Here is a 16,904-nt window from a genome sequence, read left to right on the forward strand (position 1 = left end):
GGGGGGAGACAGGCGATGGCGGCGGCAAAAAAAAACACGAGTCGTCGTCAGAGGGGCAGAAGAAAAACAGCTAGGGGACGAGACGCAGGCTCGACTGACAAGTGGGATCGATAGGTATCACTTGTTGACTCGCGGCGAACGCGAGTTTCCTGTCGCACTGTGGCCGCGAGAAACGCCGCGATTTATCCAGACCGGGGCCAGGTCCGATCGGCGAGAATAGAGCCGTAAGATGAATAAAAGAAACACCCTCGCCGCTGATCGGCAAGAGTCCGACCCTTATGAATTATGGAATCGACGCGAGAGCGATAGATCGCGGTCCACCTAACAAACCCGCGTTTCACCGTCGCCAACTCTGGCTCTGATATCTAAATCCAATCTGGTCGTCACGCTCGTATCTGTACACCTGCCACCCAGCGGGTGAATCCCGACTCGATGAATGAGATTAACCGAGAAGGGAGACTCTTCCCACCGAGTGAAAACCGACTCGAATACAAACCATCAGAGACTTAATATTACAAGTAAAATCTAGATATCGACGATTCCGGACGGTTTGAAGCTGAACTGCCGAATTAAAAATTTTCATTGGAATCAAATTCCCTATAGTTTTTGAATAAAAGTAAAAACAGAAAGGAAAAAAAAAGAACGTAACGAAAATTCTATTAAATAAAAGAACGTGGAGAACGATAGTTATTCCGATTGATTCACGGGGCTATTATTAGAAAAGAGAGAAATATATATGAAGCGCTATGAAAATTAAGTTTCTTGAATAAAAAGGCGAGGTTTCAAAAAAAGAAAATAGTTCGAAAAAGGCAGGGAGAAGCAGGTACAAAACTGCTTCTCTTTGATAAAAACGAATCATGATGCGTTTTATATTCATGCTATTGTAATCTTGCATCAATTGTTTTGTTGTAACCGTCATCGATTTTCTGTCCTCCGATGGATATTATATAAGCGCGCACGGCATCTATACATCTATAAATTCTCTCCCGCTCTCAGCTTTATCTCAAATATTTATTTCTACAGATATAAACGCTACAAATGATTGCATCACCATTTATCAAAACCTATTTGTACAATTTGCACGAACTCTAACATAATCTATCGTCGCATAAAACGCACAGATTATTTTATCATATCGGACGCTTCACCGGCGGAGATCGGAGAAAAATTGTGAAAGAGTATCGTGCGATCGCATCTGAAAATCTTCGCGAAAGCCGTAAACACGCGAATGTCGCGAATGTGTTTGCCCACCTCGCCTCGTCGGCATTCTCCGACAATTTTTAATCGAACAAGCTGTAGCTGAGTGTCAATTGAGCCGACCAGATACGAGACGCGAAGAGAGAGAGAGAGAGACGAGATCGGTAAGGAAAATTGCAGGTTAGGTTAGGATTAGAGGAACACGGAGTGGACTCGGCTGAACCGGATGCCAAGTATTGATCTGCATTCTCTTCCTCGCGCGCTTTTGTGTCCCGCTGGGAACCCTCCGAGATGTCGCGATCTCAACCACGCGAACGGAGAAGGAGACGATGAGTCGAGGCGACGGATGCGAGAGCACGTACTCCTCTCTGTCTGCCTGCCGTCCGTTTTTAGATCCTGCTTCGACAGCAGGTCAAGGTTCGTCGCGAGTCGGCTGCGCGCAATCTACGAGGAAATTCGCGGGCTCGTTTCGTCAGATAAGCCATTGTTGTCGTGCACGAACACGGACAAAATTGAGAATATTCGAGTATACCGTAGTACCGAAGTACGACGACGGTCTGAATTCTGCGTGTTTGCTGAGACGAAAGGAGACTTCCGGGCAAAGGAAAGAGTTGCGACGAGAGAAATCCTGCGACTGGATGTAAAAATACCGCGCGAGTAACCGTAACGTTTCTCTTGCTCGTATCAATATAAACATACAGGAAGTATACACGACGAGCGGCGTCTATTTCAGAACACGCGTCGGTGAATCGCCGGATTCACCGGTCAGTGATAAAAGTCAACGAATAGACGGCCGGCCGGTCAGCGGCGTGACGGCGATCGCGCGGGCTGCGACTTTCGCTGCTAACTATGCCCGCACAAAGACAAAAAACGATTGTCTTTGCTTGGAACCGATATTACAATGTCAACAGTCCCGCGACTGTGGTCGTTGGAGCGATGTATTAGCCGGGCAACACCGATCAATGAAATTCGTTTACGAGCGGACAAAAGAGCGCGAGGGGTGAACGTCGCTCAAGCGAGTACGAGTCTTCTCGCGTTTATAACGCGAATGGGCAGCCTCTGTGTGTATGCTCGTAAGCGTTGCTCGTTTGATTAATATCATAGAAACATTAAAATATATATAAAACATATTAAAATATATATATATATCGAATAATATCGGAGCTGCACGCACTATCGAGCGTAAAAACGAGAGCGGGAGACCGCTGGAGAACAAAATCATAGGACAGATCTACGATTTATCGCGATAGGTCCGTGTCGTCGAATTGACGGTTGTGTAAAAGTGTCTGGTGCGTGCGAGAACTCGCATTATAACCAAAGCCGAAATGGCGATAGTTTCACCGGCGGCGCCTTCCTCCGGAGCTCTTTACTGGCAAACGACCGCGAGATACTTCAAGCTACGATACCTCCGAACACTTTGAAACACTTCCCCCCGTCGTCGTTGGTTCGCGCGTAAAAATTCGCGCGAATAAATGTCCTCTCGCGAGGCAGGTCTGGGCGACCGGTCCAGCCGAAAGACGAACACCTGTTGTTGTCGTGCTGCAAACGCACGGACCTCCTCCTCGTCTCTTACGGATACGTAGTCCGCCAGTAGCCAGTAGCCGCCGCAGCAGCAGGATCCGGCTGTCGCGAATCCGCGCAAAAACGGCTCGCGCGCCAAAAATTTCCCCCGGGACTGCGGCGCGCGGTCGATTGGCAGGTATCCAGGTTGTGTTACGTGCGCGATATTTTCTCTCTCTCTCTCTCTCTCTCTCTCTCTCTCTCCCCCCCCTCTCTCTCTCTCTCTCTCGCCGTGCAATACACAACCCGATGCGGAGAGCGCGTCGGTTCAAGGTCTCAGCCGTGTGCGTCGCATATACGCTAATAACGGGCGATTTTCGTTGCTCCAAGGAGGCGCGGTGACGAGAGAAATCGAAAATGCTTCATCCTGGTGACAACGAACGGCATGCACGTTTCGACGACGATCGAGAAAGGAGACAGACGAAGAGTTGTTTCCGGGGGAGATTTTCCGGCTCTGTGCTTGACATCGGAAATGGAAGAGTCGATTGTTCTTGCTTCCTTGAAGAAGCGATATCGGGGACGGAACACACGACGCGAAACACGAGAATTGTAACGATTAGCGTTGCATTTTTAACGACGAGGGACGTCAGCTTGCACGACTCGTTTATATATCCATAGTGAGAGCAACGCGAGCGTCGTTAATGAGGCACTCTTTAAGCGGCCGGCGACGCGTCGTTTCAGCAATTTGCGAACGCGTGAGCGATGCCGTGCAGTAATTATCGACGCGATTCCAGCCAGAATAAAGCGGTTGTTTGATTGAACATTTAGTTTGACCTGAGGACTGTCGGCCCGGGTAAATCGGTCGACTGTAAATCGCCCCGGGACTCCTAATCGGAGATACGTACGATTAGAAGCCGCCTAATGAAGTGTACCGGAAAGGTCAAGGTTCAACGAGATACCGCTGCAGAGAGAAAGAGAGAGAGAGAGAGAGAGAGGGGGGGGGAGGGAGAGGGAGGATAGTTGGGAAGGGAAATTTTATTTAACGAAATTTTTTACCATAGCTGAGCTCCGCGAGTGGAACAGACACGTGGGCGACGCGTGTCAATCAGCTTTCCTTCGAAATTCCAGCTATTTTTCGCGCACCAACGATTTGCAGTGTCACGTTCGACGTGCAGTCACGACGTGACGCGAAAATAAAGTGTGCCAGCGGCAAAACGTAGTGAAAATGATCTCGCGGCCGGGGAGAAATAATAAATAGTTTGAAGAAGAAAATGCGACGGGCGCAACACGCATGCCGTGTCACTCGCCGAAGTCGCCGAAAGTAGTCGCGACGGACGGATCAAGTTTGCGCCCAAGATCCTCTCCTCCTGTCTCCCTCGTGTCGAGCGTGGCAATTTCCAAAATTTCGAGATTACCGGAGCGCACCGTCGCGGTGCGTTTCACCGGCGCATAAATTTCGCCGCGATCGCTAACCGGTCCCGGGCAGAAAATTGGCCGCTTACACGCGAGCCGGAATCCGCGGAGCGCAATCGCGGGAGAGTGGCCGTGTAACAGAAACTAGAAAACTACTAGCAGTAAACTCCCCGTGGTTTCCCCGTGGCGAACGAGCGCTCCTGCGGGAGCGATCGTTGTTTCGGCCCTCGGCCTCTCGAGCGCGCGCTACCGCGATTTAATTGGGATCGCCGGCCGAATTGCCGTTGTAATACGATCGCGGCGAATGCACGCTCCGGCGTCGTTTGCATGCGACGTGCGTTCGCGATACGCTTTACTTAAGAGATTACTTTGTGAGAGAACTTTGCGATCGTGCGATAGCGCGCGTGTTCGATAGCGACGTGTGGATCAAGTGGGACGCTTGATAAACACACGGGACGTGTTACGAGCGTAACGCAAAACGCTCCGATAAAATGAGAAACGAGAGGCACGCGATAAAACGGCGAGTCGCTCTCGCTTCACCGCCGCGCCGCGGCCGATGATTCATGCGGGACAATTGATGATCAACAATTTGACGAAGTTAACGAAGCGATCGCGCTCGGGTCGACTCTGAAAGTTGATTGCAGCCTTCTATTTTCCGCTCTTCTTTTCCTCATTTCAATATGATTCTCGCGACGCGGCGCGGCCCAGAGCGAGCGAGCTCATTTAGCTCTATTACGCGCGTCGGTAACATATTTATAACCTTAACCTTTCTTTCGCCGCTAACAGAGAGAGAGAGAGAGAGAGAGAGAGAGAGAGAGAGAGAGAGAGAGAGAGAGAGAGAGAGCGAAACGAAACGAGGAGCAAAATATGCAGATTCTCTCGTACGCAAAGTTCGCGCGAGTAAACTTCAGTGGCGTATCTCTCGGCAAATGTGAAAGTTACTTTTACTCTTTGCAAAAATTCAAAATCTAACGTAATTACAAAGTTATTTAGCGTCGAAAATTAATTACCGATCTCAGACAGAATCGCGCAGAAATGCAAACAGACGACGAAACTTTGTTCTTTGGTTAATCTTGAACGTACTCCGCCGCTTTAATCGGATCTCGACACTTTCGGGTCTTCGCTACCGAGATATATGCAACATAGAAAATCTCACAGCGGGAAAGGAAACGGTGGCTCGATTTTCCACGGAAGAGGAATCGTGTCCAAACTTAACCGGGGGGACTTGACACTCGGAATAATAAAGTTCGACGGGGGGAATTTTCCTCTCTCTCTCTCTCTCTCTCTCTCGATTGTTCTCGCCGTTCTGCAGCTCGAGGAAAAAAAGTTGGAACCTAATTGTGTCGTTGCGCAATGTCGTTTGCACAACTCGTGCATATCGTACGTACAGGGGTAGAATTTTCGCGTGATTCAGATGGATCTGGCCATCTGGCATTGGCGGCGTTAACCGCCGCCGCGCCCGCGCCGTCTCAAGGCGACGGTCGTGTAATCCGCGGAAAATCGAATTACGCGCGGAAGCCAGCGCGAACCGAGCAGGTGCGTATCGAAGCGTGCGCTTCTGTTCGGCAGCCGAAATCTCGTAAAAACGCCGGCCGCGTACGAGGATCCGCTCGAGTTATCCGCCGAAGAGTTCCCCCCCGGAATCACGCGGTACAACTTGGACTTTCGCTCGCGAGAGAATAAACTTGGCGCGGCAGTGTAGGCAACACGTTATTACTTTGCAACTTATCCGGAATACTTGGAGATTGCGAGTGTTCCAAGTAACGGGCAAGAGCTTGGAAAAGCTTACAAGTCGGACGAGCGTTGCGGCGGATCGCGCGGATTGTCGGTTATTCGGTTATTCGGATAATTCGACGACGCGCGAGTTTTTCGAGCTTTGCGAGCGTGTACCAGTGTAGAATGATTTGGATCGAGCGTACGATACGCGATCCACATAATAGAATAGAATGCGCCCGCTATAATAGAATCAGCGTAATTCAATCGAGCGTATCGAATAATCGAGCGAATAGGCCGGATGCGCCGCGCCGACGTGTGTGCGTGCGAGTGCGCGTATCGAGTAAAATGCAATAACTTACGGCAAAATTGTAACAAGAGTAGGCGAGCTAGTAAAAGCGAGTCGGCGACGGAGGTTATAATGACGCGGAGCGCGAAATTAATTGCACTTGGAGCAATATCCATCAAACGTGCTAGAGCGAGACACGATTTACATGTTATCTAGATTACACCACACATGCAACATTGTGTGCGCGACGGTTTATTCGCGAGTGGAACAACGTACTAAAACGGCGTTTAACTTTTTTCCACTCTATTTCGAAACGCCGTTTAGATATCACACTCTCATACACACACACACACACACAGGGCCAGAAGCGACAGAGATTCCGACAAGTGTATCCGAATCTTGATTTTCGCGCGCGTGTACATTCGCGCCACCACAACACATAACACACAACCGTCGAAAAATAAATCTCGAATTAGCGAATGCGATGAGAGAGGGAACGTTCAAATCATTGTAAAGTTGAACGTGACATTTATACGTCAACTTTTCATCATTCCCTTCATCACCCTCGACATTGAATGAGACATTGTCAAGGATCCCTTGTCAAGGATTCTCGTCGCATTCCTGTGTACTTACAGAGACCGATGCAACGCGACTAGAGAGGAAAAAAGACTGTTGTCTCGTTGGAATTTCTCGCGGTTTGATCGAGACGAGCTCAATCTCCGAGAAATTAGAGAGTCTATCGGGAGAGCGGTTAAACGAGCCGCTACATGGCTAAACGACACGTGGAAACATGCGTTCCGATCCCATAATCCCAAATGTAATCTACCCTCCCCATCCTCCTCTCTATCTCTCTATCCTCTGCCCAGGGACGCGGATATTTTTTGCCGCCCCGATCGATCGACGTCTCTTCGTGTACGAGTAGGACAACGTGTCCGTCCGCGAAGGTCCGGAAAAGAACGACGAAATAAATGTTTGCACGGCGCAACTGTGACGATGCTTTCGTTTCCCATTTTCTTCGTGCCCGAGAAGAAAAATCGTGTATCGTGTAAATAAAATTATTTATTTAATTCAATATTTATCAACACGTCTGCGCTGGTAGACTTTTGGTCTCGTACACCGGCTGTTTGTACAGTACTCGGAAAATATCACAGAAAAATATCCCTCCCGTATCCTTCTTTTCGGTATTAGTATCCAAAGAAATATCTAGCGACATAAAAAGAACCGTGACTTTGTCGTGACCTGATTGCTTTTGTCGATGTGTGATATTTCATTAAATGTTGTCGCTTCGATGGGAAAATTGGATTTTTATTGACACGGATGCATCTCCTCCAACAGTGTAATTTAATGCCAGAGACAAGTGGCAATGATTACAGGTCGCGCGCGTCCGACTAAAGCGGCTTGTATCTACTCGCGATGCTCACCACGTACGCCGTGATCGTCTCACGCGCGCCGATCATTCATTATTTCGTCTCAGAACGCCTACTTCGATCAAGTTCCAAGACTCGCCGCGATATCGATTCGTGGCCTTAATTTCATCATCTTCTAATGACGCGCTCGCGAAGATGGCGTAATTATTATTATGTCATACAGAGATGCGAGCGTAAGATGCTCGCAGTCTTTCGCTGCTGCTTTCCACCGTGCGCAATCGAAAGGACCATCGAAATGGCAGATAATAATGAGTACAAATTCGATAGGATAAAATATCCGACTCACCGATATTTGGATGCTGAAGTTTTCTACATATCCGCGCTTCACGCTCGAGCTTCTGGAAATCTGCAACAGAATGCGTTTGATTAAAATAATGAGCGCATAAATGGCACGTAATAATTTCGTGTTTAAAGTCAATTAATAAAAGCAACCTCCAGTTATTAAATATATATGTAAGAGAAAAAAGAGCTACTCATTGCCCCTGATTGTTAAACGCGTTGTGAAACGCGTTGACCCTGAAAACGACGCTCCGATGCAATCCCGTAAAGTTAATTGCACGGGTGCTGCGGCGAGAACGATCGATCGTGGACATCGTGATGGAATCGAATTTCGCAATGAGGTCCCTCAACGAGTTTTCCCAGAGTTAATTCACTAAGAGGCAAAAGAGAGAAAATTGCATTTACGGACGGTCGAATCATTTTGAGGATTATCTCCCGTTGCCTTCTCGCGTATTTCGCCACGACAATCGACAATCGATGCGTTCTTCGTAATATTTAGTGACCATTTGATTGAAAATAGTCTGAGATGGAATGTCCCGACAATGAATATCTCAACAGTAACAAAAGAGAAGATCAGAATGATGAGAGCGTCGGGCGCGGATTTTGTTCTCGATTATATATATATATATATACTTTGCACTTTGTAACTCTAAATAAAAGAAGAAACTTGGCAGGGAATTATTATTGACATTCAAACCCACACACGTTCGCGTAACTTTTGCTTTTGCATAATATTACATTTTTTTAATCGCCACGTTCTCACGTCACGCGTCACAGAGAACGCGAGATTAGTGTAACGTTTCCCCGGCATTTTCAGTGATTTTTATCCGCTGTTGGACTGAAGAGACAGAGAGGAAAAAATCTTCAAATTTTCTCTGCCTCTCCAACTTCTTCGCAAGTGGAATGGAAAAAAGTGACTTGCGCCACGAAGAGCAACTTGCGAGCCGCAATATGCTAAGGAGTTTCCCTCGTCGTTTAGTATAGCCACGCGACAGATAATCATCGCTGGACAACGAGAGGGAGAAAAAGACGTTAGCACGCACGCAGTACAGCATACGCTCGGAAATGCCTCGTCGAATGAATTTCTCCTTCTTCTTCTCTCTCTCTCTCGTCGGTCGGCGTGCAACGACCGGAAATGATTAACACCGGCGCTACCGGCGTGACTTTTGCATTCTACGCGGTTCTAGACGGTCGACGGACTGCATACGTACGTGCACCACACGTAGATTAACAAAAAGATCGTAGATTGCAAAAAGAGTATACCCGACGCGGACCCGCGGTCGAGTTGACCCGCATGTTGCACTTGCTATTTTATCGCAAATTATTCTTCCTCTCGTTTCTTTGTTCTTTCTTTCTTTTTCTTTTTCGCAAGCCTCATGTGGCCGATAAAGCTGATCCCTGATACGGGCTCGTGAGAGCGGACGCATTAATCGTATTGCGTGCCGAATGAGATATCTGTAGAGCCGTTGAATTGTTTAAACGGCTACAACGTGTGTTGCGCGAAGTAAAATATTCATTCAAGTACGCAATTTCTCATTCCCTCCTCTCGGTCGCCTCGCGTCATCGATTCCCTGCACCGCTGTCGATATAACCCGGGTTTTTTTATCGAGGTTCGAGATGAGTCGACCGCGCGTGTGCTCTGCCGGCTACTCTGATAAATTATCAAACGGAGAAGCGCACGCGCAAACTTCCTACCACACGCAAATTCACGCAAATTAGCGCGATTGTACGGCGGAAATGTTGCTCAATGAAATCCAAGAAGCAGCCGACGGATTCCAGCAGGCGTTTGTCCCGTTGGAACACGCACCGCTGCATCCGCCCACGCAGAGGCGCGAGTTGCAACTCAATTATGCGTTGATTAGTCTGACGCAACGTTCGCGAGACAGCGATTATACCTCGTCTCTCGCGCAACCTCTCGAGTAACGACGACGAAATTTCATCTTTCTTCTCGACCCACAAGTATTAAATTCCAATACATATATATTTTCACTCAAATAAAATGGAATTTACGTGAAACCCGCCGCTGGTCCCCGCCCCCTCCTCCTCCCTTCTTTCCCTCTCTCTCTCTCTCTCGCTCGTGACTCCCTTGAAAGCTGTCGTAACGTCTCAAGGTGCATATCAGGCGCAAGCTCGCGAGCGACTTACGTAAAAACTACCCGGGTCGTACAGCGCAAACTTATATAACACGACCTTTAGTGCGCAAATTCGCGGACGTCTCCGAAGGGAAGAATACGCCCTCCAACGCGCGTGTGCTTATCCAACGATGTCGGCGGCATCAATTTTCGCTCGCGACGAAACGCAAAGGATCGTCAATTTAACGCGAGTGCCATATATAAATCCACTTGCTCACACAAAGGGGATCGTTTATCGAGTAGTATTCGGTGAACGTGTGTGTGTGTGTGTGTGTGTGTGTGGCCCGTTAATCGATAAAGAGGTGTCGGGATAACAGCCCTTGCGATCACCTTCATCCAGCCGATAATTAAAAAAAAGAAAAATGCGATCTATATAAAAATAATAATCTATAAAAAAGGTAAAAATGCGAGAAGGACGCACACACACTCTTCCGTGCAAGCACGCGCGCTGCTCGAAACAAATCACTTCCAGCAGACTACGCAGCCGTTGGAAGAATGCATTTTCTTATTTTTATCCTGTTATAGAGCGCGCATCTATGTGTGCCTGTGTGCCTGTGTGTGTGTGTGTGTGTGTGTGTGTGTGTCTGCACACATATGTATATCTTGTCATAAAAATTATCCGTATCCAAGAGAGAGAGAGAGAGAGAGAGAGAGAGAGAGAGAGAGAGAGAAAAAGAGAGAGAGAGAGCGCGGCCAATCAATTTGCATCGATAACGCGGACATCTCGCGCGAGTCCATGTAATATTTCGATAAACGAAGCATACGGAATACTTTTCACATCTCCGTGCTCTGTCTCTGGAACCTATTCGATTACAAATTCTTTGGGAAATTCGGAAGTACGCAAGTACGAGGCGAGCACAAAAGGTCGCAGCAGCGCAGCAGCATCGTAGCTTCTGCATCGCGTCTCCTCGGTTTCCTTTTCCGTCGCAAGGCCGATCGTTGAGAAGCGTCCAGCCGGTGCGCGCACACCTTCCCATCCGATGGAGCACGAATGTCGCGAAAGCTTCGGTAATAAAAATCGCCGTGTCGCGCTTATGCGAGTAGATCGCGAACCGATCGAGCCGATGTTGCGGAGAAAGTTGCGGGGCAACCCTTGATCCGTCGTGCGTGATAAGGCTATCGGGGTGACGCGTTTTTTTCCTCCCGATCCGGACGGCAATGATGGCATCCCGTTATAGGTATCGCGAGAGGGAAAAAGGGATCGCCTTCTTCATTGACACGCAAAAGATGCGCATCTTTGTATCTCGTTGCGACGCAAAGTGTGTCTGGCGAAAAAGATCTTTTTTCTTTCTTTTTCTTTTCCTTTTTTCGAAAATTGCCTCTTAGACAAATTGAAGGGATGAAACGATCTTTTCGGATGAGACAGACCACACGTTGTTAAGCAGGGCTGGTAACTTTACCAAATTAGCACTTGTTAGCACGCTTAAGCACGATAAGTATAAAATGTGATGGCGCAGATTCACGGTGAGAAGAATTCATTGTATCGTACGGCGATATGGCGATCGAGTGAAAGCGGCCGATGGGGAAATTTCAGGGGAGACGAGTAAAAAAAAAGGGGGGGAGGAGGAACAAGTGGGAACGACGCTAGCGCGACGGGCGCGGAACACGGTCCGCGCCTCCTCGTGATTCTCTTTGTGGCCCAAAGCCACGAATTGGAAATTCAAATGAACCGCACCGCCAGCAAAATTCTGAACGTTCGACCGCTCGTAATTATTCGTCGCGCCCAGAGCAACGAATGCGAACGCTGTGCGAAAGAGTTTCTGGCAAAAAGAAAAAAGCATCCTGCATTCGATACAATAATTCTCCAAGTCGGTTGGAACAAAAAAGTTCTCGCGCTCAATCGAGATCGGTCTTGCTCGCGTGTATCGGTTCGTAATGGTCTGTCCAACTGGAATTCAAATCGGCCGGATCGGTCCCGCCTCGGCTGTCTACGGTAACTGCTTTACGCTATGTAACGCCGAGTTTCCTCGCACGCCCGCTCGCCCTTCATGCTTTGCACATAAATTGCCTGCGGCACAGCATTACTCGTTTCCACTTTTCGCGAGACAAACGAATGACCGTCAATGTGACAAAGTTCAAACTAAAGACAGAGAGAAAGGAGAACCGAACAGAAAGAGAGAGAGAGAGAGAGAGAGAGAGAGAGAGAGAGAGAGAGAGAATGATTGTATCGAACGGAACGGCAAACTGAGCCAAATTGAATGTGAACGCGAGCGAAAAATAGATGATAATATCGCGAAATAGATTGCAGCTCATCCGCAGTTTGTTATAAATCCTCGTCGTCGGTATAATCGATCGGGCGCTTTTAATTGGACCGCTACCCTTTCCTCGCGTTTGTCCGCGAATGTGCCCCTCAATTCGCACATGCCAATTAATTCAGCATCGATCACGGTCGCTACTGTCTCGCCATGAAGAAGCGTCCCGCCACCCAACGAACCAATAAAATGACCTTCCGCGTCTCCTCGGAATTACACCTGAATAATTTCAATAAGCGCAAAGAGCGACCCTGCACGTGCGCCTTGCCAAGGGGAAAAAAGAATATGAGGGCAAATGAGAGGTAAGGAAAGTGAACGCGCCACATTCGGCCGCGAGAGGCCTTAAAACCGGAAATGACGGGAAATGACAGCGAGAAAATTGAGACGCTGCTCCTATTTCTCACTCCCTCTCGCTCTCTCTCTCTCTCTCTCTCTCTCTCTCTCTCTCTCTCTCTCTCACCCTCTATTTTCCAACCCCCTCCCCTCTCCATCATAATAATTGGCTTGTGGCTCGTTCTATTCGCCCTCCCGCATTCCCGGGCGAGCTTTATTCGTTGCGCGGAGCGCGCGTACGCCATATTGCGGAGGCCACGGTCTCCGTTAGGTCAAGAGGTCACTGGAGCAAGGTCGTGGTCTAGGCTGAATCGCACGAGCGAACGATTCTTACTGGAGGCGAGAGAACGAGACAGAAAGGGAGAGATGTATAGAGAGGAGATACCACGAAGGGTAGGGGAAGGAGAAAGAGAGAACAGAGAGGATTCCTCTTTTACCCTGCCATCTTTATACCTTTTACCCTCCCTCACCTCGGAGAGAGGCGCTGCCGAAGATAGATTTATCTAGCCGCATCGCGCGGCCGCAGAAAAGTCTATAAATTGAATGAGAGAGGAAGGAAGCGGAGAGGACGGAAACGAGAGCGCCGGCTCCGGCAGGAAATTATGCAATTCCGAGAGCCGACGAAGAGAGAGATGCGCGCTCCTTTTCAGTCAGTGTGTTCCTTTCCTCTTTTCTTCTGTCTCTTTTAACACATACCATATATGCTTGTGTGTAGAATTGAATCTTGATCAAACTTCGATTCCGGAGGAATATGCACCTTCGGATGTACGCGATATACCTGTATATAGCATATAGTGGATTGAACGTTGCAAATAGATGAGTATAGTCGCGAGTTGTAACATTTTCGCCGTTTTCGTAGCATAAATATATCAATGAACACACGCGGAAACACGAAAGCTTCATTTCCGAATATTTCGAGTCGAGTTTCGCGAGGGGGGGGGTCTTATCGACTGTAAAATTTGCGCTTCTAAACTGCCCCAAACTGCGACTCTCTCTCTCTCTCTCTCTTTCTCTCCCGAGTACGTAAATCAAGTACGATCAACCTAACGGCTCTCGCTGGTTCGTCTGTCTCTTCGCTCTCCGGCCTTTAACCCTTTAACCCCCGAGTCATTTTTCTTTCTTTATTCACTCATCTCCCCCGACGTGAAGTCGCCCCCGCTGCTTTACGACGCAGGGGGATTCGCGCGGGACAAAACCAACTGTGATTCGCGCGCGCCCGGATAGCGGACGGCGAGTTAAGTCGCCCGTTAACGTTTCTCTCAACTTTTTCTGCCGTCTTTTCTCTTTATTTTCGCGAGGATTCTCGCCCCGCCATTCTCGAGGCGGCACGCGACCCCCGAGGATTCCTATCGACGTCCGAGTTCTGAAGAAGACGGTCGCGCGCCGCTTGATCGCGGGTTACACAACGCCGTCTTGGAGCGATTAATCTCGCGCGCGCGCGCGCGCACACACAGAAATGGATGAAAACTCTTGCAACTATTATTCTAGCAAAAACTCTCAAGCGCGAGGTACAAAGTAAATGATAAATTTCCTTCTCCACGTTACACCCTTGGGATTACATGTTATCGCGGCGGACTTGTTAACTTCTCGCGGGCCGCGGGCAGGAGCGTCGGGTGAAAAGACGGGGAAATCTTCTGGAAAATTGTCGAGTTAGCGCGGCATAACGCTTTCCCTCTCCGATCTTCTTTTCGCGCAATGCGCGCGAACCGTCGTCGCGAAACGGTAACGAGCGAGAGATTCGGATCTCGCCGAATGACGTTTATTTCCTATCACTTGTGGCACGATGCAATTATATTCCGTTCACGTTCACGTCGCGATCGCTCGCGAGTGCTTCACACACACACACACACACACACACACACACACACACACACACACACACACACACACACACACACACACACACACAGCGCTCGAGTGTATCGCATTATGCTCAACATCGACGCGATTTTTTCGCGGAGGTTAACCGCAATGCGTTTACATGCATGCGAAACGGCGGCAACCGCATTCACGTCGAGCACGAATTAGAATAGCGTATTGGCGTATCATTCGCATCGTTGCGCCACATCCGACGGCCCCGAATAAACGGAACGATATTCGCGTTAATCGCTCGTGCGTCGCGTCGCGTCGCGTCGCGGGTAATCACTTTGGACGAGTGACGACGCGATCAGACGCTGTTCATTTCGTAACAAAACGCAACGTTTCTCCGCTTCTGAACGATGTAAGTAAAGTGCACTTTTGCCAAACAACAAGCATCACACGTGCAGGATGCGACCTTCCTGCTCGACGAGCACGAGGGAGGAGCGTACGCGTTAATTCATTCGACGTACGGTCGAGTCGCTAATTCGCCGGCTCGCGAGGTAAGCTGCGTGTGGAGGGAAACACACCGATGAGAGGAGGGATTTAATACGCGTTCGATTATATCGCACGCGTGGCGTTTGGCGTCGCGAATCCCTTCCACCTCTGTCGCCCGAAAGCGCGCAGCGCCTCTTTGGCGAGAGGTAGGCGCGGGCACGATCGAATTTCAAAAGAGGCCAGTATGTATTTTCTGGGCCAATGATCGCGCACGGCACCGGAGTCTGTGCGTGCGCGTATGTGTGTGTGTGTGTGTGTGTGTGTTTGTGTGTGTGTGTGTGGTTGTCCCGCAGGAATGCGCTGGCAGCTTGTCAACGTCGCGCGTCGCTCGATGTTTTTAGACGCGCACGCTAACACTTTCCGCGATTCCGTGATCGATCGAGAGATATCGCGAAAAAGCGGAAACGTTAGGGGGAAAAAAAAAAAACTGCGAAAACTTGCAGAGATCGACGAAACGTTGATGAACGAGATTATATGACCGAGAAACAATCGGCTGAACGAAAGCTCCTTGACAGAAGCGGGACAACCGCCGTTTGGCGAATTTGTTTGACGTCGCTACGATTATTCTACAGAGAGATATCGGCGAGAGGGGTGAATCGTTTTTGAAGGGGATCGAGGCACGACGACAAAGTTGCGCGCCGCTCTTTCGAGCGAAAGCTCCGGTCGACGCGCGCCACCGGAAAAGGGAGACCGTGTCAACTCTCTGTGGCGCGGCGTGGCCGCGGCAAAGGACTCGACATCACCTGTAAAAAGTTTCGATTCTTCGAATGTCTCTGTATCCTCGGTGAAAAATCAACGCGCGAACGTGAAACAGACGCGCGCACGCGCGTTTACGTGTATCATTACGACACACACGAGGTATCGTTGCGGAAAAGATTGGCAGAATTTATACACTGAGAGAAAAGTATGTGATATTTGGAAGTATAATGATACAGTAACTAAAATATAATCCAAAATATCATATTTATAGTAAGTATTACCGTAAGTAATATCGGTAATAATTACGATATTACAGGCATAGTATAACCAACCATATAATACTTTTACTAAAGAATTATAGTAAGTTTTAACGAAACTAACTTTATTGTACGCATACAAATATAAAATGGTAGGTAAAAGTAACTCTTTTTTATATAGTCAATATTACCAGAATATTTGCTAAATGATGACAGATGTAGCTATATAAATATTAAATCTCACTATATTTGTGAATGAAAAATTACCATACATGTAAAAGTAGCTAAAAGTAACTAATCAATTATTTAAGACAATCATTGACTATATATTTGTGTGTTTATTCTACCATATTTTGCTGCTATAGGTTTCCACGAACTGCAAAAATATGGTCGACGCCAAAATGAACTATAAAATATAGTGAGATTAATTCAACTATATTTCTCTATCAGTATACGTGAAAACGTCGAGTTTTTATCGTACGACATAAAGTACATAAAGTACGAAATTTCGAGCCAAGGTCTCGCCAAGGTGTAATGCTTGGCTCTATTCTTCTCGGACTCGGTTGTTGCACTCGAATTATCAATCGCTTGTAATAGCCAATATTATAGATATCGAAAATCCTACGCCTCGAAATGATCTGGGTCTCGTAGGTTAGGCTGACTGTAAAACCCCAAATGGATAGCTTTTCTGTTCATTCATGAGAGAGGGGGGGGGGGGGGAGAGAGAGAGAGAGAGAGAGAGAGAGAGAGAGAGGATACTCATGTGTATCGAAGGTGCCTGGTAAATAATAAATTAGAGTAATATCGCAACGGGGGAATACAAAGCCCCGAGACGTTTTCCGCGATCGAGCAATTGCGCGAAAGGGACGAAAGCGCGCGCACGAAGGCACGAAAGCAACTCCTTTGCAATGGAAATTTACGATGACGATTCAGACGCTCGTTGGCTCGGGGAAACGTTTCAGACACGTTTCTGGAGAGACACTCGAGGGAGAGAGCCTTCCATGTTCCCGACTTGGCGTGCCCACTATATATTTATGCCATGTTAAAGAAAGCGGGAA

At 48.2% G+C, this 16,904-nt stretch overlaps 1 protein-coding gene across 27 annotated transcripts in view; it reads right to left on the reverse strand.

Annotated features, from left to right (window-relative positions):
• The window catches only part of CaMKII (Calcium/calmodulin-dependent protein kinase II), a 113,078-nt gene that overhangs the window by 64,336 nt on the left and 31,838 nt on the right, over window positions 1-16,904 (reverse strand). For all 27 annotated transcript variants that reach the window (XM_025308106.1, XM_025308105.1, XM_025308104.1 and 24 more), the window contains exon 3: window positions 7,826-7,885. In XM_025308106.1, coding sequence (XP_025163891.1) covers window positions 7,826-7,885 — 60 coding nt within the window. The remainder of the gene's footprint in view (window positions 1-7,825; window positions 7,886-16,904) is intronic.

This window comes from Harpegnathos saltator, unplaced genomic scaffold (genome assembly GCF_003227715.2).
Source record: "Harpegnathos saltator strain DR-91 unplaced genomic scaffold, Hsal_v8.6 scaffold139, whole genome shotgun sequence".
NCBI lineage: Eukaryota > Metazoa > Arthropoda > Insecta > Hymenoptera > Formicidae > Harpegnathos > Harpegnathos saltator.